Below are 21057 nucleotides of genomic sequence, written 5' to 3' on the forward strand. Positions count from 1 at the left end.
AGAGGAAAGGAAGGAAGGAAGGGAAGAGGGGGAGAGAAAACAGGAAATGATGAAGGGAAGGAGGAGGAAGAGGTACCGTGAGAAGAAAGGAAGGAAGGAAGGAAGGAAGGGAAGAGGGGGAGAGAAAACAGGAAATCATGAAGGGAAGGAGGAGGAAGAGGTGCAATAAGAGGAAAGGAAGGGAAGAGGGAGAGAGAAAACAGGAAATGATGGAAGGAAGGAGGAGGAAGAGGTTCTTTTTATCCTCTTCTTTCAGACATAAAAAAGAAGGAAGAAGAGGAATGAAGGAAGTTACAGTTTCAACGAGTCTTCCTCCTCTTCCTCTTTCTCCTCCTCCTCTTCCTCTTATCCTATTCTTTCAGACACAAAAAATGGAGGAAGAGAAGGTATGAAGGAAGGAAGGAGAAGGAGGGAGAAGGAAGGAAATATGTGTAAATGTGTGTCAGTCTGTCTTTCAATCTAGTATATGTGTCTGTGTTTACATTTGTGTGTGTACGTAACCTAACCCACACACACATACCCCTGTCCACACACAGAGTTTCTTACCTGTCCTCCTGGCACACACACCTGCTGGCACATCCGTCCGCACCGTCACCCACTTCCTGCAACTCATCAACTCAGGTACGGCGCCCATGCACAGGTATACATGCAGGTAGATAGGTAGATGAGTAACTTGATAGATGGAAAGTTAAACAGTGGAAAAGTGGATAAGTAGATCATTTTATATGGATTGATCACTTGTTTTCCTTTCTTTCTTTCATTCTTTCTTTCATTCCTTACCTTCCTAACCATCGAACTGATCTCCCCCAACTCACCTCCCATTGTATCTTCATTCAAAGCAACCCTGACAAACACACTTAACCCTCCCTCAACACCCACCTTTTAGCACGACCCTCTCAGAACCCTCCCACAACACTCACCCTTTACCCCCGCCCTCTCACAACCTCTATGTAACCCCACCCACCCCAACAGGAACGTTCCGCCAGTACGACTTTGGGCACTTTTCAAACCTCGCCCACTATGGCTCGCTAACCCCACCCGACTACAACCTCTCCCGTGTGGCGTGTCCTGTGGGGTTGTTTTGGTCCCCTGCTGACTGGCTGGCAACCCCCGAAGACGTGAAGAGGTTGGAGACGCACCTGCCCAACCTCGTCCAGTCCAAAGCAGTGCAAGATGATGCATTCTCTCACCTGGATTTTGTGTGGTAAGTGTATGGGGGGAGTAGGGGGGATAGGGGAGGTATGCTGGGGTTGTGGGGTTTGGGTGAGGTTGAGTGGGGTTATCTTGGGTTGAGTTGGGGTTACTGGGGTTGGATGAGGTTGAGTGGGGTTATATTGGGTTAGGTTGAGTGGGGTTATCTTGGGTTAGATTGGGGTTACTGGGGTGAGGTTGAGTGGGGTCATCTTGGGTTAGGTTGGGGTTACTGGGGGATTGGGTGTGGGTGAGGTGAGGTTGGAGTTGAATGGAAATGGGTGTGGTTGTGTGGGGTTAGTGAGATTGTAGAGTTTGCTTGGGGTTTTAGGTATGTGGGTTTTCAAGAAGGAGTTTGAGGGTACGGATAGGTTTGTGCATGAGGTTGTAAGGCTTAGGGTGTTTAGAGGTTCAGGAATAAGATTAAGAATGCGAGGTTATGGTGGGGTTTGTGGGTGTAGGTGATACTAGGCAGGGTGTGTGAGGTTAGGTGGGGGTTGTGGGGGATAGGTGGACTGGTGGAGTGGAAGGAGGTTGTGGGGGTATGGGAAAGGGTGAAGAAGGATATTATTATTATTATTATTATTATTATTATTATTATTATTATTATTATTATTATTATTGCTTACTACCCAGCAGCAGAATCGAGCCATTGTCTTATTATTGATGCATAAGTCACTTGTCTGCACCGGATAAAGGGTCATTTTTTTAAACATTACGGTGCCCAAGCTTTCATAGGAGTCTTGGGTATTTCCAGGGGTAGTTTTATGACCCTGGTGGTAGTTTGACCGTTCTTCTGTACTATGAACCTTAAAAAAAAAAATTATTAGTTCTGATTGATCTCCCCCTTGGGCCTTTGGAAGCAGTTGGGTAGCAAGCAACTTGTCCCATTATTGAATTATTGTTTTTATCATTATTCCTATTATTATTACTATTATTGTTTCAGGGCCTCGGACGCAGAAGAGCTTGTGTACAGAGATGTGCTGAAGTTTTTGAAGAGTTTCCACTAAGAGTTACAGTAGTAGTAGTAGTAGTAGTAGTAGTAGTAGCCATAGTAGTAACAGTAGTAGTACAAAATATAAGGAAATAGTTTTATAAGATGTATTTTAGTATCATCTCATTTATATTATATTGTCTTTATTTTGTTTGAGTTTGCAATAGATTATAAGAACTATTTTTATCATTATTATTATTATTATTATTATTATTATTATTGTTATTATTATTATTATTATTATTATTATTATTATTATTATTATTATTATCATTATCATTATCGTTATTATTATTATTATTATTATTATTATTGTTATTAGTAGTAGTATTATGTTTTTTTATTACTATTATTATTATTATTATTATTATTATTATTATTATTTTATTATTATTTTATTATTATTATTGCTATCATCATTGCTACCACCATCATATTTATTAGTGTAAGTAGCGAGGGCAACACGGGCAGAGAATTCCAAGAAACGAGTAAGAAGCAAACTCTAAGTAGGTACTCACTTCTCTACCCGTGTCATTACCTAAGCTTACCAATGTCTCCATGTTATCATTGTTACTGACTTCATGTATCAAGTTTCTCCTAGTAAAATGTGTTGTTTTCTCAGAGCATTATTTCTCATTATTATTATTATTATTATTATTATTATTATTATTATTATTATTATTATTATTATTACCTGTTGGAGAGTAAGGCAGGTTGGTTGGATGAGAGAGAGAGAGAGAGAGAGAGAGAGAGAGAGAGAGAGAGAGAGAGAGAGAGAGAGAGAGAGAGAGAGAGAGAGAGAGAGAGAGAAGCCAATCATCTTATCTTCATTCCTCCTCACTCATTACCCTTATCTGCTTTCTGCCTTTCCCCTCCTTCCCTTATCATCTCAAGCTGTTTTGGTGTGTGTGTGTGTGTGTGTGTGTCCATGAAACTTTTTTTTTGGGGGGGGTCGGGGGGTAAGGAACCTTGTTTTGTATACCGGCATTAGAATAATATCATTCACAAACTTTTGAACTAACTTCTTACATGAAGGAAACTAAGCAGACTCTCTCTCTCTCTCTCTCTCTCTCTCTCTCTCTCTCTCTCTCTCTCTCTCTCTCTCTCTCTCTCTCTCTCTCTCTCTCTCTCTCCTTCTTTCCTTCACGTCATGAGAAGCCCATGTAGGTATGTACTGCCTGGGGGGATGGGATAGCATGCTCCTCCCTTCTCCTTTGTTGTGAAAAATCAACAATAAACTTATCAATCAATGAATTTAACTCACATGGAATCTTAGACATTATCGTCATAATCCTCAGACGAATATGAACAATTTTCATCTCTTTCCTTGTAAATAGAAGATCGTCTCGGACATCTCAGCTGTCGCCTGACCAAAGCAATTGCATTCGGTACTTGGTTGACTCGGTTTTGAAGAGAAATCAAAACCAAATTACTCGGCTCCCACCTTGGAGGAAAAATACGTATTCTTCCTCCAAGGTTTCTACAATCCTCTGTATTTTATTTTTCTTGGAGGTGCCGTTAGTACCGTTACAAAGACTGACCTAGGAAAAATTCCAAATCACCTGTAACATCAAGATCAAGATCAATCTCGGGCCCTCTTCCTGCACCTTCCCCTCTCGGCTCCCACGATGTTCAAGCTGATGCCCTCAGCCCCCGAGCCTCGCCGGCCTGAGCGGGGCGGCGTGAAGGGCGCGCTGCTCAGTGTGTACTACGACCCCTTCAAGTGGTGAGTGGGCGCCAGGGAGGAGGAAAGGAGGGGAGTGGGAGGGCAGGGAGGGAGCAATGTAGGGAGCATGGGAGGGCAGGGAGGAAGGAAACTAGGGGAGTGGGAGGGAAGGGAGGGAGAAAAGTAAGGAGCATGGGAGGGAGGAAACTAGGGGAGTGGGAGGGCAGGGAGGGAGGAAAGTAGGGAGCATGGGAGGGCAGGGAGAGAGGAAAATAGGGTAGTGGGAGGGAGGAAACAAGGGGAGTGGGAGGGCAGGGAAGGAGGAAAGTAGAGACCGTGAGGAGGATAGTTGGGGCCGTGGGGCTGTGGTGCGGCTGTTAGGTTTGGTTGGGGTAGATTACTTGAGTAGCTTTCAATCATGTGCTCCTTCATATTTTGGTTAAAGTGCGTTTTTTCCACCATTAACTACAACAAGGAGGCATATTTGGTATTTTAACCCGGTAGCAGCGACGGGCCAAATTTGTGGCTTTACCGTGTAGCAGCGACGGGCCAAATTTGTGGCTTTACCGTGTAGCAGTGACGGGCCAAATTTGTGGCTTTACCGTGTAGCAGCGACGGGCCAAATTTGTGGCTTTACTGTGTAGCAGTGACGGGCCAAATTTGTGGCTTTACCGTGTAGCAGCGACAGGCCAAATTTGTGGCTTTACCGTGTAGCAGCGACGGGCCAAATTTGTGGCTTTACCGTGTAGCAGCGACGGGTCAAATTTGTGGCTTTACCATGTAGCAGCGACGGGCCAAATTTGTGCCACGATATAAACCCCCCAAAATAGATGATGCATAAACTGATCACAAATGCTTTGATATATATTATGAAATGGTTTGTGTGAGGGGTGATTTTTTCTCATTTTTCTCGCTTAGAGGGACCATTAAGAAACATGATCCCCGCTGCTACCAGGTTAAGTTGGAGGAGCTAAACTACAAATTTAATGTGTTGCCTTGTTTGCCGAGCTGCTCAGCAAATAAAGAGACACTATAGTCAATTTAATTTCCTTTGTCCATCAACAAAGCATGTATGTTGATAGATTTGGCACCTGCGCATTTCTGGTTCGTAAATATGTGAAAATTAGTGTTGTGATAGATATTCAGGCTAATTTTTCAATAATATATATGAATGTTTATGTGCACAAATAAAGCCTTAGACCTTATAAATCCCAAACATGTCGATTTGCATTGATAATACACCATACGAACAGACGTTTGTCAAAAAGTATAGTCGTATCAGACTCGTATGATCTATGGCTTTTCAAATGCCTATGATTATTCTCATTTAACCCCTTAACGACGCCTATGCCGCTGGTGTCATATAATGCTTTCTGACGTGGACAACAAGCATGACGTTAGCGCCGGAGAGCGAGAAGCTAATATGAGGACCATTAGGCGGTGTATTTTGTCGTTTGTTGCTCAGGTGGTCTTCTATCTACCTATGTGCATTACCCTGCGCACCAAAGCTCTGTAGTTTAACCCGGTAGCAGCGACGGGCCAAATTTGTGGCTTTACCGTGTAGCAGCGACGGGCCAAATTTGTGCCATGATATAAACCCCCCCAAAATAGATGATACATAATCTGATCACAAATGCTTTGATATATATTATGAAATGGTTTGTGTGAGGGGTGATTTTTTCTCATTTTTCTCGCTTGGAGGGACCATTAAGAAACATGATCCCCGCTGCTACTGGGTTAAACAGTGGCCTTTGGTTGACTCACTGTCCAGGTGGGTGATGTCAAAAGGCTTGCTATTGTCACGCTTAGAAGTTCGGAGCTCCGTAGTTTCTGGTAGGTTTGTCGGGTATGATCTTCCTCTGATGAACTGTGCTGGCAGGTGGATATGAGATGACTTTCCCGGCAGTGGTTCAGAATGGTTTACTTGACTAGTTTTTCCTAAGACCTCTACCACCTGTGAGTTTAGTCGGATTGCCCTGTAGTCATTTATACTACTACCACCGTGACTACTAAACTGCCTCCGCTTCTACTACTACTACTACTACTACTACTACTACTACTACTACTACTACTACTACAACTGCTTCTACTACTAATGCTACTGCAGACAATACTAATAATAACACTAATAAAAACATCCCTCTGCAGGTCAGTGTTCAAGAGCGTTGTCTTCTTCGTCGTTGGAGTGAAGACAGCGAACGATTTTGTCGGGTTTGATGTCCTGAGTCCTAGCCCCCCGTGAGTGTGTGTGTGTGTGTGTGTTGTTTCATGGTTATTATTATTATTTCTCTTCTACTGTATTTTCTCTTCATTTTTTTTCTCCTTAATGTCCTGTGCCCCAGTCCCAAGTGAGTGTGTGTATGTGTGTGTTTCATTATTATTATTATTATTATTATTATTATTATTACTATTGCTTCTTTTTCTCCTCCTCCTTCTCATCTCCCTCTACTGTATTTTTTCTTCCTCTACATCATCTTTATCTTTTAACACTTCCTCCTAATTCTCTACTTATTTTCCATTTATTTTGAGCAGCGTATGCAACCAGAGCTCAGAAGTTATCCTCAAGCTGTATTTGGTGCTGGTAAGGCCTCACCTGGACTATGCTGTTCAGTTTTGGCAACTCTATTACGGGGAAGACATAGATTCCCTTGAAGCAATACAGAGGAGACTAACCAAGCTTAACCAGGGACTTAGGAATTTATTGTACAGAGAAAGACTAAAGTGACTCGGTTTTCACTCCTTAGAAAGATGTAGACTGCGTGGGGATTTCTTCGAGGTGTTCAAATGGGTTAAAGGGATTACCAAGGGCTGTCTAAATGTAGTGCTTATATTAACCCATCCGCTGCGATTGGCACGGATTTTGCCTTCACTGGTAGCCTGGTAACATATACTCACAAGTTTTTCTCTGTCTTTGTGGTGGATAGCAGAGTGTTTCCCATATGGTATTGGTATGCTGGATATTCCCTCCCAAGGTGCATGACTTTACATTTTTCTTCATTGAATTGTAGCAGACACTTTTTGCTCCTCTCCTGTAGCTTGGTAATGTGTTTTTGTAGGAAGTCCACATCCAAGGGGTTAAAGACTGATGTGAGAATATGCATTAACGGGTATAAATTGGACAAATTCAAGTTCAGGAAGAAATAGGCAAAGACTGGTTTCTGAACAGAGTGGCAGATGAGTGGAACAAACTGAGGAGGTATGTAGTTGAGGTAAACACGAAATCTTTAACCCCTTGACTGCAGATTTCTCACAACAAGACATCACCAAGCTACAAAAATGGAACAAAAAGTGGCTGCTACAATTCAGTGAAGAAAAATGTAAAGTCCTGCACCTTAGGAGGGGATATCCAGCATACCAATACCACATGGGAAACACTCCACTATCCACCACAGAGGCAGAGAAAGACCTGGGAGTATATGTAACCAGGCTATCAGTGAAGGCCAAATCCGCGCCAGTCGCAATGGAGGGATTAAAAGAAGATTAGATGCATTTATGGATGGAAAGGGAATTTGATGAGCTACCCATCTTCAGGAGCTGCCTTGTGTTATCTGTCTGGCCTCTTGTAGTCTTCTTATGTCCTTATTTTCAGCCAGTCAATCAGTATCTAGTCCACTGCGAGGTAAAGGCCTTTCCTAATGATGTCCGCTACCAGGTTCTCTGTCAGGCTTTATTTATTTATATTTTTTTACAACAAAGGAGACAGCTCAAGGGCACACAAAAAAGGAAACAATAATAAAAAAAGCCCGCTACTCGCTGCTCCCAAAAAGAATCCAAGAAGGTGGTCGAAAGAGGGGTCAATTTCGGGAGGGCTAATGGGAAGCTAATGTATTTTTGAAGCATCTTGTTTTAATACATTCTGTCGGGGATATGAGTGCCTGGTCCAGCTGCTTGCCTTATTTTGTTTCTTTATTATGTCTGTTCTTACTTCTCTTATCCTCTAATTCCTTCTTCTTCTACTCTTCTTCTATTCTTTATTGTAGAAGTCTGGTTTGCTTACGACTTGAACTCTTTCAAGAGGAGGGTATCAGGACACCTCTCCTCTCGAAACTGACCTATCTTTCGGCCACTCCTATAAGTCTTTTTTGGAGCAGTGAGTAGCAGGCTTTTTTTTCACATTTGTTATCTTTTTTTATGCCCTTGAACTGACTCCTCTGCTGTAAAAAAAAAAAAAAAAAAATCTGGTCCAGCTGCCTTCTTTAGTTTCTTTATTATGTTTTGTTCTTATTTTCTCTTATCCTCTAATTCTTCCTCCTTCTTCTATTCCTTATTGTTTTACTCTGATGTGCTTGTCTGGTCCAGCTGCTTAATTTCGGTTGTTTCTTTATTATGTCTTTTTATTTCGTCTTATCCTCTAATTCTTCCTCTTCTTCTTTTATTTTTCTTCCTTAACTTATTAATATGTCCATTTTCTCCCTTATTTTTATTGCATTTTACTTCCTCCTCCTCCTCCTTCTTCTTTTTCTTCTATTCTTCCCTAACTCCTTAATATGTCTGTTTTCTCCCTCATTTTTACCACATTTTACTTGCTTCTCCTTCTTCTTTTATTCTTCTTCCCTAACTTCTTAATATGTCTGTTTTCTCCTCATTTTTATCAGATTTTACTTCCTCCTTCTTCTCCTACTTCTTCTTTTTCTTCTATTCTTCCCTAACTCCTTAATATATCTGTTTTCTCCCTCAATTTTATCACTTTTTACCTCCTCCTCCTTCTTCTCCTTCTATTCTTCCCTAACTCCTTAATATATCTGTTTTTCCCTCATTTTACTTCCTCCTTCTTCATTTCTTCTATTCTTCCCTAACTCCTTAATATATCTGTTTTCTCCCTCATTTATATCAAATTTTACCTCCTCCTCCGTCTTCTAATAATTTCTTCTTCCACAGATAGAGGAAGCAGAAGTGGGCCCCCCTACCCCTAGAGGCACCCCCCACCAGAGAGAGAGAGAGAGAGAGAGAGAGAGAGAGTAATATGTACATAATTTGAGCACTTGCCTAATTTTTTTTTCATTGTAATTATGTATAAATGAATTGTTGACTGGATAAATGAATAAACTTTTGTCTGGTGTATTTCTTGTTTTATTAATCTTGAGAGAGAGAGAGAGAGAGAGAGAGAGAGAGAGAGAGACTGATTGATTAATTGATAGTTTATTGTTGCAGGTAAAGAGAGAGACAGAGACCCAAAATCTATGCAAAACTAATCTACGTTGACAGTGGAATGCTAATTGAAATGCTAAAGAATAATTATAAAGACAACGAGAGGGTAGGATGAAAAGATTAACAACTGTTCCTTTAATTATTTGTAAGAGATTTAAATAGTAGGCCCCAAAACAAACAAAAGATACAAATTCGGTATAGGTTTGTAATATACGCTGATGTGAAATACTGTTTTTATTATGGTATGTTTTATTAAATCTTATTCTTACGGCGTTTGGGGGTTGGGATGGCATGCTCCTCCCTTCTCCTTTGTTGTTTTACTTGCAATAATAAACAATCAATCAATCAATCAATATATATTCATACAGATATAGAGACAGCTCCGCGTATCTCCATGTTTAGTGTAGTCACCCACTAAAAGTTATTACGTTCTCTGCTAAAAAAAAAATTCACGTTATATAAGTTTAGGTAAGTTATCCACCGTGTAATCCGTTATTTGTAGTGTCTTTTATGGGCCGCCTTCAGGAGCACATGACGGAATCCTGAGTTGGCAACATTTTATTGGTCGGCGGCGGCGCCTCGTGCAGGAGGTCACGGGGCACGTGGGGCGGGCCGGTGTTGCGAGAAATACCTCCTCGCGGAAATAAGTCGCTCTGCTGTCCATTACGCATGCGCACCGGGGAAAACACAGCAGGGAAACACCTTAATTTGCCTTGTTTTGCTCTAGTTTGTCCACCTGTAATCTTTGTGATGGTTGATAATGCCCGCCGAGACAACAACACACCAGACCAGCAGACCAAACCAGCCAGAACCGGGTGAACACCAACATGGGGGTAATTCTTTCTAAAATCCGCCACGTTCGTTTGTTGTAAAGCCTTCTCTTGATTAAAAGTGTCTCTCTGATGCTTGTGCCGCGTATTAGAGCCGAAACGGGGCAAGTAAACGATAGCGGTGAGTGAAATATCGACCAAGTAAGCGAGATGGACCTCTCTCTGCGAGCTATTTTGCGTCTGCGAGCTGATTCCCACAACACCGGGCCGGCCGTGCTGTGCTCCACCGCTGCTCGCCGCCCTCATGAGCTTCCTCGAGGCCACGGTCTGCTTCGAGGCATTATGGCGGCGCCCTTACGTCCTGTGGGTGGCGTGTGGGCGGAACGAGTGACCCACGCCCGCTGGCTGAGGCGAAACAAGTCATGGTGTTGCGGTGTTTTGTGTTTTGGCGCCAAACTCGCGTCGTCTGCTGTCCTCCGCCGGTCAGCTGATCGTCGTGGCGGCAAATCATTTCGGTCAAAAAATGCAATAAGTGCAGTAAGCCATGACACAACCCAGGACACGTGCATCTCTTTTCGTTACTTAAGGAGTTTTGGCGTTTAGCATGCATCCCCAGGGGTGGAGGAGGGGGAGGCGGAGGCACCCTTGTAAGCCACACCGCACTTCAGCGTAATATAAAAAAAATTAATTATTACATCCGATTAACCAGCTCGAGGTAATGTTAGTTCGCTACATAAAAATACTAGTAATTTTCATCGTGTCTTTGGTGCGTTTGTTGGGCGTCTATCATCAAATCCTGTCTCGTGAATAATAAAAGAAGGCTCACGTGACCTTGAAGTAGGACGGAAATTAACCCCTCACAACCCTATCTATGCAGGACGGCCGCCCCCTGCAGCGCCCATGGACACCCCTGCCGCGGGGAATGGCTCCTGAAGGGAAAAAATATGTTAAACGATCCACCATCAGCAAACTGGCTCCCATTATCAAAGACACTCTAATGCAGACGCTAGACATTAAAAAAAACAATGGTATATTTTCTTAATGGTAAATAGGGTGGAAAACTGGCGAAATATGGTTGATTCGATATTGAATTTCCCTTATCATGTACCCTTGAATTTTGAAAAGCACTTTGATATGGAGTTTAAACATGCAAAAAAATGATTACGTATTTTTCTCATGCTAAACACACCGATAAAGTGGTGAAATACGAAAGACATAATGGAGAAATGCGCCAAACATGGGTCCTCGAATTATGATAAACCACTGTTGTAAGGTGCTTGGGCGCTCAAAACGGGCAATGTATATTTACTGATGATGGATAAGGGCGTAAAGCGGCGGAATAAGGCGGATTTAGTGGTTATTTCCCTCCCAGTCCCGGGCACTAGAGAACCCGGCGGAGGGACTGGCCGAAGCAGCGCCGCGGCACCACCACGTTCCTGCCCTGAGCTCTCCGTGTCCCGGCAAAACCTCTGCCATTTTTTCCTTTTTTCCCCGCGAGGGCGAGGCGAGGCGGGCCAGGAGAACAGCAAGGAAGGCCGAGAGGAGCCGTGAGCCCTGTGCTGAGTACTGAGTCACAGCGAGGCGCTGAGTCTGGAGATAGCTGAGTCACGAGGCGCCGCCACCACCACCACCGCCACACTCAGCAGTTTTCAGCAGACTCAGCAGCTGCCCCGTGTGCTGAGTTACCCCTGGGCACCCTGGCGTGTGTCCCTGCCGAGGCCACGCCCAGCAGGTCAGCAGTGTCGCGGTGAGGCTGTGCTGAGTATGCCTGGGGTCAGCACCTCCACCACCACCGCCGCTGCCACAGTCAGCTGAGCAGCACTGAGTCAGCGAGGCGAGGTTAGTCAGGGGTCACGCTGAGTTATGGGCGGGGGTCAGCCAGGCACTGCAGGCCCATGGGTGGGTGCCTGGTGCCGGGGCGGGGGTGGGCAGAGGCCTCGTGGTGGGTCAGCCTCTGCACGCTGGCCCACGCGGCTCAGCACCACCACAGGACACGGGCTGACGGGCCGCCCCCTGCCACGGTCAAGGCCGGGGTGATGGGGAATGGGGGGCTGGGGTGTACCTGGCCTGGGAACCAGGGGAGGGGCGGGGGGCTGTTGTCATCTGGGCTGGGTCACTGTGTAGCCAGGGGGGCGGGCTGGCGGGGGCTACAGGGAGGGTTGGGGGCACGCCAGGGGGTTCTGCCTGCATTTATTGGCCAGAGAAATATTCAGTATATGATTATTAGGATGAAACTATTTATATTGGGTAAGTTTTGATGAGTTTTGTAAAACTGTACAGCATCAACACTTTAAAACAGTTGTCAGTGGCATTAGACAATTTTTAATGGTAATTTCTTGCATAATCAGAGACCACTTAAACTGTATAAAGGAAAATAACAATCAATATGTTGAATGACACGATTCACATCTACTTTAAACTTTTTGGGGGCCTCCATCCTTCCCGTGGCAGACGTCTGGTGGTGTCCTGTTGTCGTAACAATCATCTCATAACCTTGTAACCATAGTTACATCTTTAAATGATGTAAATACATGATCCTTCCCTAACCATTAAGACACCAGCCACCCCTACACCCTTGCTACCCCCTCACCCCCAGACAGCTACTCTCGTGTCAAATCAGGGCAGCCCTTTATCATGACGGCCCTCCCAGACGGCTACACTATTACTGTAATAGCCTGTTGATGGCCCCACGTGTACCATGATGGTCCCGAGATGCTATTGAATTAAAGTATAATAGACATCTTGCGCAAGGTTAATACACTGTTGTATTTTGGCATTATTAATGCAGTGCAGTAATAAATAGCTTTAGAAAATAAAAATATAAATTTACATATGATTTAAAAAGTTTGAGCACAGCTTTGGACATCGCATGTTGGCAGTAGGACAGAAGTCAGGTTAGGTTATATTAGTTTGTGTTAGATCTGTTAATTGGTAATGATAAGTATGTGATGGGCTTAACGTGGTGTCCTTGTTGTCACAGGCGGTGGAGTAGGCTACAGTAATCTTGATATCTTAATGCATATCTACTTGCCCAACACTGACAGATATCTAGTCAGGATGTTATCTAGAAAGTTGTTGGCCCAAGCAGCGTCAGTGATACTGATGCAGCATGGAGAAATATTGCCTCATTGACAGGGATGGAGTAAATACAAAAGTTTTGTGTTCGAATACGTATACTTGAAATACTAATAAATACAGATACGAATTTGAATATACTGAAATAGTTTCAATTCAAATACAAATGTGAATACTTCTTGAAAGTATTCATAAATACTTACATGAATACTTTTCATTGAAAAATACCATCCTGATGTAACTGGGTACATCACTCTTCTAAAGTTATGCAACAGTAAAATGAGCTCATGAACCTGTACTGTACATGACGATTACACATCCGCCCAGGAGACTGGAGTTGCAAGGAACGGCTGTCATTTCTGATGATACATTTTGAAGTATTTGTCAGATTATTCGCAGAATACGAACACCTTTCCCATGTAGTCGAATATGAATGAGAATACTTTGAATTCTATCAATAATTATTTGAATACTACGCATACACCGAAATATGTCATTCACATGTATTCGAATATGAATACCGAATACAATTACTTCATCCCTACTCATTTATGGCTGTAGTCTACAGTAACCCATAACATGATGCATTCCGTTTCAAAATCTTTAATATTAAGGCCTGCAAAGTAAATAGAAAACATTGATTAGGATACAGGTTAAAAAACTTGTCTGAGGACTTTGATTTTAACACAAAAATAAACAAGGAAAGTATTATTACAAAATAATAGTAGAGAAAAAAGCATAACTACAGTACTCATCACTCATAGGATGATGGCTGTCATGGTATTCATGTGGGGCCGTCATGGTAAGTGTGGGGCTGTTAAGGAGGGCTTTCGTGGTCAGGGTCTGTCTTGACTAATTTGTCAGGCTAGAGACTCAATCACTCATGACCCCCACATCAGCATAGAGCAAGAGGAATGGGGCTGCTCATTTGTTATTTATATTTCGTCATTCATCATCATCATTTCATCGATGCCTGCTCCTAGGAGCTCCCACCAGGGGATGGCCACAGCAGAAGAGCTTCCAACTTTCTCTATCCAGACACTCCCTCCTTGCCTGCTCAAAGTTTCTCAAAGATCTTTCCCCCCTCTCCCTAATGTACTCTTGCACCTTATCCCTCCATTTCACTGGAGGTCGTCCTCTAGCATTCCCTCCCTCTATCTCACTCACATACACCCTTCTGGTCATCTTACTCTCCTCCATTCGCTCCATGTGGCCAAACCACTTTAAGGTCTGTCACTTCACTTCTTCCACCACTCCACACTTCTTCCCTTCACCCCTGTGACACATTCCAAAATGCTCGTTCACACTTTCATTACTCATTCCATCCATTCTACTCGCACCACAAGCACTCCTCAAATAACTCATTTCCACTGCATGCACTCTAGACCTCTGACTTTCATTCCAGGCCCACGTTTCACTTGCATATGTGAGGGTTGGTACTATTATTGTATTTCTCAAATCCCCCTTTACTCCCATGTTCACACTTCTGCCATTCATGATTCGTCCCAAAGACCCTACCACCCTTCTTCCTTGCAGTGCCCTTTCTCTTATCTCTCCCTCCGTACCACCATGCTTACACATAACTGATCCAAGGTACTTAAACTCATTGACCTCCTCCATTTCTTCACCATTCAAAATTATTTTGCATTCTTTTTCACATTCAATTCCCACTCTATATGGGCATACAAAATCTACAACCTCACTTCTACTTCGCTCACAAACCATCATTTTACTTTTGTTGACATTTATTTTCAGCTTTCTCCTATTACATACACTATCAAAAACACTGACCAAATTTTGTAGGTCACTTTCATTTTCAGCAATGAGCACCGTGTCATCAGCAAACAGTATCAAATTCAGTACCCACTTACTTCCCTCATCGAAGTCTTACTCCAACTTCTCCAACTTTGCCCTTCATTTCTCTAATGACACCATCCATATAAATAGTATTGAATAACCATGGTGACATGATGCACCCTTGTCTTAAGCCCACTTTTATCTCAAAATGTTCACTTGTTTCTCCAGTAATTTTGAAACATGCAGATGCATCCTCATAGAAAGACTTTATTGCACTAAGCAGTTTTCCTCCCACACCATAAATCTTTAAAACATCCCACAATGCAATCCAGTCGACTCTGTCATAAGCTTTTTCTAAATCCATGAAGGCAGTGTATAGTTTCTTTCCTTTTGCTATTATTTTTTCTACTACCATCCTGAAGGCAAATATCTGATCCACACATCCCCTTCCTTTCCTGAAGCCTCTTTGCTCTTCACTGATTATCTCTTCTGTAATTCTTTGCACCCTTTCTATTATGATTTTTCCATATACCTTTCCGGGTATACTCAGGAGACGTATACCTCTATAGCTCCCACATTCCCCTCTCCTGCCCTTCCCCTTGTAAACTGGGACAGTGATGGCTTTCGTCCAGTCTACCTCCCTCCCTCCCATGCTACTTCACATATCTTGACCATCCTTTTCACGACTTCATCTCCTCCACACTTCAACATTTCTGCTGTGATTCCATCAATTCCTGCTGCCTTTCCATTTTTTAATCTTTTTATTGCCTGATTTACTTCTTTATATTTCTCGATCGTATACCCTCGGAATAGTTAATTTTCAAATTCACTGATTAATTTATTGGCACCAGATGCAACTCATAACTTATTCACTCAAAACTAGCTTTCCTGACAAACATGGCACACCTCACACTTTATGTTTACAATCACTACTGTCATCACCGTCTTGTTGCAAGAATCAGTTTTAGTTACTTAATGACTTAATTGGATGGCAAGGGCGAGGTGGTGAGGGTAGCGGTGCTTGTAAACCAAAGTATGTTGTGCACCATGGTTGGCAATGCTAGTTTCAGGTGAGTAAGCTGTGTATTACTGTCTTTGTAAATTGCAGTACAGTTTGTAGTATGTATAGCTGATGAATGATGCTGTGTGATACTTTATACTGCTTTAGGTTAGCGAAAGTGCTTTATTTGGTACAGTTTACGTTCAAAATCAGCCATTTTAGGGGGTGTGGGTGAGTCGGCTTTTGGTGGGGGGGCTCTAAACATCTGCAGAAGGGTGAACTGGTGAACACATCTTCAGGAGCTGCCACTTGTAGGCTGTCTGGCCTCTTGTAGTCTCCTTATACAGCCTTGTGTATGTCCAGTTATTTTGCAAATCACCGAGGGTCGTATTATAAGACATTTCATCGCTTAAGAACACTCATTTGGCAAGGCTTTCATAGGAGTTGAGGGCATTTCCAGGAGTAGTTCTATGACCCTCGTGGTAGTGTGACCCGTCCTCTGTACCATGAACCTGTAGAAACACTCATGAGGACCCGATTGACCCCCTCTTTGACCTTTATAAATAGGTGATGGGAGAAGCGAAAGTGTCTTGCAATACCGCCCTGAGGGTCATCAAGAACTTATTTGTCCTTGGTGTGGTTGAAGAGTCTGTGTAAATATGTAGGATGGAGTGATGACAGCCATTTGGTGTTCACTTGCACAGATCACAGAGCTCTGGAGGGACCAACTTTAATGTTTTCCTGATCCTCATTGCCATTCTTCCTATATTCAACTTGAGATGATTTTAACATAAGACTTATTCCAAAGAACGTAGATGTTGTAGTTTGAAGAGAGGTTGTGCTCCCTTACCTGTTTGCAGTTTATTTGAATCAAGAAATAGCTGTGTTCATGCAGCATTTGGTATGTGCAAAAATGTACCTGTAAAATTTAAAGTGCATGCAGTTCACAAGCCCATCACTAGCGGTTACTGCTTATTGAGCTCTTGACGCACATGTTCGTTGTGTTGGCATTTGTGTATAAAAACTCGTGCTTCAACAAGTGGTGTTCCAACGGGCGACTTCCAAAACTGTGCAAGCAGTAACCAGCGCTGTGCCATCCAGTCCCTTGCTGTGAAGGACATGGAACTGCAATACCTCACATTTGTTTCTTTAAAAGGTTGGAACTGCAATACCTCACATTTGTTTCTTTAAAAGGTTGTGGAGGAAAACAATATTTCATTCAAATATTTTTTTATGAAAATGTAACAGAGAAGAGAACATTGCTCACCTTGCTTAATCCCCCCCTCCCCCTAAAAAAAAATGCTGCAAACTGTAACCCCGCCCTAATTTCTCGTCACCCCCTTATGCTTATGATGCAGACATGGGCGAAAACAGTCTTCCCGGGATATGTAACCATTCTAGAGATGTGACTAATTCTACTGTGTCAGCTTTGTCTCTTAGTAATACATGTAGAGGAAATCTTGGTCTTTGGTAACTCGGAGACAGGAGGCTCAGACCTGCCTTTCCTAGACTACATCTTACTATCTGGTGACTGCTTCCTGTGTGTGTGTGTGTGTTCTTGTGTAATGTATGCACAGTTTAGGCATCAAAATACTAAGACATTAGGGGGGCTTCGTGGTGCAGTGGTTAGCACACCCTGCTCCCAACCGAGAGAGCCCAGGTTCGATTCCCGTGCGAAGTGGAACAATTCCTTCCCCTTCTGTCTCTCTCCGGCATATGACCACAGATGTTGCGCCGACTAAATGAAACTTTCCAACTACGACATGGTGAACATAAGGTTAGGGTGGTATATATACTCGTAAATACTTATACACATTGATAAGGGTAAGGAAGAGTCAATAATGTAGTTAATATCCATCCATACATACATACATACATACATATAAGTCAGCCAGCCACCCACTTTACTACTACTACAACAACCATCACAAACCCCTACTATTAAACTAAATGACCTCAGCCACCATCACCAGCACTACTGTTATTATTACGCTACTACTACAACCATCCCTACTATTACCATCTCTACAATTGCTACTACCATCATTACTACTACTACTACTACTACTACATAAATGATACCTCCACCCATGTTCATTTTCCTGACACATAATCGTGGAGGACTACTACTACTACTACTACTACTACTACTACTACTACTACCACTACCACTACCACTACCACTACTACCACCACCACCACCACCACCACTACTACTACTACTACTACTACTACTACTACTACTACCACTACTACTACTACCACTACTACTACTACCACTACTACTACTACTACTACTACTACTACCATTACTACCACTACTACTACTACTACTACTACCACCACTTCTACTACTACTACTACTACCATTACTACTACTACTACTACTTCTAATACTAGGCCAGGGAAGATACATACCTGGGATTTCCACAAAACTTACCTTTCTCACCTTCAAGGTCGGGTAGAAGGACAGATGTGTGTGTGTGTGTTTGTGTGTGTGTGTGTGTGTGTGTGTGTGTGTGTAAGGAAGGAATATAAAAAAAAATGGCATATATAGATAGATCAATAGACAGACATAGATAGATAGGCTGATAGATGGATAGATAAACAGACAGATAAGTAAACAAAGACAGAATCAGACAAACATGGGCATAGATAGACAGATAAAGACAGAAAGATAGAGGTATTGATAAGACCGAGTCTCACACACACACACACACACACAGGAAAGTCATACGTAAATTATATAAAAAAAGCAGAATACAGAAACCAGATAAATAAACAATACAAAAGGGGAAAAAAACATGGAACAAATACATACACACATCAATAGAAGGCATTATTGAAGACCTGAGGAAGAAGAGAAAGGAATGATAGGCATAGATAGGAGGCAGTGAGGATGAGGATGACTATGTAGGAAAAAGGTTACAAAATGGAAGAGGATAACATAGAGTAACAATAATGAAGAAAATAGAAGAGATAGAGAGGGAGGGATCATGGGACTTTATTATGGGAGGAGGTAGAGAGTAGGAATATTGGGAATGGGAATGTAAAAAAATGGTGATAGGAAAAAGTAGGGGAATGGGAAAACGAGAATAATAAGAAAAATGAGAGAATGGGAGAAATAAAGATAGGGAAAAATAAATGGATGAAATGGGAAAGAAAAAATAAGAATGGGGAAAATTTGGGGAATGGCAAAATGAAAATAATAATAAAAATGAGAGAATGGGAGAAATGGAGATAAGGAAAAAGTAATAGAGGGAATGGGAAAGTATGGATGATAAAAATAGGGAAAATTTGGGGAATGGAAAAATGAAAATAAAAGGAAAAATGAGAGAATGGGAGAAATAGAGATGGAGGGAATGGGAAAGTAAGTGGAGTAAACGGACGAGAGAAATATAGCAGGATTGGGGAAAATATCAAGGCAGTGAGAAAGTAAGAGATAATGGAGAACAAAGTGAGAAAATAATGATAAAAAGCAACAAATAAAAACAATGGAGGAAACAAAGAACGCTATAAAACCACATAGAAACAGGAAAAAAATAGATTGTTATAAATGTAGAACGAGAGAAAAAACTGCATTGGAGAAGGAAATGAGATCTAAAAGGAAAGGGAAACCAGATAGGGAGGATAATGAGAATGTAGATAAGTTAAAGAAAGCAGGAATTTATTAGAACCATGAAGATAAGTGACGAAACCAGACAAATGAAAACAATAATTGATGAGTTATAAGAAATCAAAAATATTATCGGAAAGGAAGGAAACTAAGACAGATAAATTAAAGAAAGCGAGAATTTAATGGAAGTCGACCAGACACAAAAATACTAATTGATGTGTTAAAGAAAGTTAAAATAATAATGGAAAGGAAGGAAAATAAGAACAGGGAGAAGTTAAAGAAAGCAGATGGAAGCAGAAAAAGAAAAACAATATTGATGATTTTTAAAACTTGCAGAAAAGTGATGGAACCAGACAGGGAAAAAAAAATAATTGAGTTAGGAAAAGAAAGCAAAAATAATATTGGAAAGGAAGAACATAGAGAAGTTAAAGAAAGCAAATGGAAGCAGAAAAAAGAAAAACAATATTGATGAATTGTTAAAGCTTGCAGAAAAGTGATGGAACCAGACAGGGGAAAAAAAAAATTGAGTTAGGCAAAGAAAGCAAAAATAATATTGTTAAGGAAGAACATAGAGAAGTTAAAGAAAGCAGATGGAACCAGAAAAACAATAACAAATATTGATGAATTGTAAAAGCTTGCAGAAAAATGGTGGAACGAAACAGACAAGAAATCATAATTAGTATTGGAAAGGAAGAAAATAAAAACATGGATAAGTTGATGAAAGTAGAAATTTAGTGGAACCAGACCCCCACCCCACTCCACCCCCAAAAATATTAGTGAATTAGTAAAGATAATAAAATAAGAATAAATCGATTGAAATAAGGAACTGAAGGATATGTTAGAATGTTGAGGGGGAAAAAAAGGTATGAAATCAATATAAAACACAAGGAAAAAAAGAAATGGATTAAAATAGGAAAACGAATCAGCCAGAAATTATGTTAGGATGTTAAGGAAGAAGAGTATGAAATGAATGATATCAAGTATAAGCATTGTCAAAATAATAAGAAAACAATATAATATAAATGGAAGAGACATAAAAAAAATAGGAAAGTTTATATAGAACCGGAAAGCATGTTGGAATATTATATACAAGAATGAAAGGAAAAAGATAATAAAAAGTGGATAAATTCGAGCAGATAGATTAAAACGGGAAAATGAATCAAGAACCGGAAAGCATGATAGAATGTTAAGGGAAAAGAAATATGAAATGAATTATATAAAACGAGCATTTACAGTTACAGGATTATTATTATTATTATTATTATTATTATTATTATTATTATTACAGCATAGGAGACAGTTCAAGGGCGTAAAAAAAAGAAAATAATGAAAAAAAAGCTCGCTATACAAAGAAAAAAATAATGAGTAAGTAGATTGAAAAGATAAAACAATGAATAAAATAAGATTAAAAAGAATGTGCTATTATTATTATTATTATTATTATTATTATTATTATTATTATTATTATTACTGATGAATATAATTACTAACAAGCTTCTTTTTTCCCTCTCCTCCACCCACATCCACGTGGCTGTCTGTGTGTGTGTATATGTGTACGTGTATATCCATGTACGTATGTGTGTGTGTAACTGTGTATGTGTAGGGTTGTGTGAGACGGTGTGTACACATCGGTCACACTATCCACGCACACACACACACACGCACGCACGCACGCACATCTACACGCACACACCCCAACACACACACGCACACCCCGAGACACACATACACACACACACACGTACACATGTAGGGATGAGCAGCGCCGGAGCCAGTGTTGTGGAGCCGCCCCGGACAAAC

The 21057-nt window shown here is 41.5% G+C and overlaps 2 protein-coding genes and 1 long non-coding RNA gene across 4 annotated transcripts in view; all 3 read left to right on the top strand.

The window, feature by feature from the left end:
• LOC127006211 (uncharacterized) overlaps positions 1-530 on the top strand; it is a 1056-nt gene extending 526 nt beyond the window's left edge. The window contains exon 3 of the long non-coding RNA XR_007759260.1: positions 161-530. This is a non-coding gene — a long non-coding RNA (uncharacterized LOC127006211). The remainder of the gene's footprint in view (positions 1-160) is intronic.
• LOC127006206 (lipase 3-like) overlaps positions 1-8912 on the top strand; it is a 20890-nt gene extending 11978 nt beyond the window's left edge. For both annotated transcript variants that reach the window (XM_050875787.1, XM_050875786.1), the window contains exons 8-12: positions 537-621; positions 973-1204; positions 2138-3911; positions 6000-6089; positions 8730-8912. In XM_050875787.1, the coding sequence (XP_050731744.1) occupies positions 537-621; positions 973-1204; positions 2138-2201 (381 nt within the window). In that variant the 3' untranslated portion in view covers positions 2202-3911; positions 6000-6089; positions 8730-8912. The remainder of the gene's footprint in view (positions 1-536; positions 622-972; positions 1205-2137; positions 3912-5999; positions 6090-8729) is intronic.
• Positions 3814-21057, top strand: part of LOC127006439 (uncharacterized) — a 25952-nt gene continuing 8708 nt past the window's right edge. The window contains exon 1 of the mRNA XM_050876390.1: positions 3814-3911. Coding sequence (XP_050732347.1) covers positions 3814-3911 — 98 coding nt within the window. The remainder of the gene's footprint in view (positions 3912-21057) is intronic.

This window comes from Eriocheir sinensis, chromosome 32, assembly GCF_024679095.1.
Source record: "Eriocheir sinensis breed Jianghai 21 chromosome 32, ASM2467909v1, whole genome shotgun sequence".
In the NCBI taxonomy this organism is placed as follows: domain Eukaryota; kingdom Metazoa; phylum Arthropoda; class Malacostraca; order Decapoda; family Varunidae; genus Eriocheir; species Eriocheir sinensis.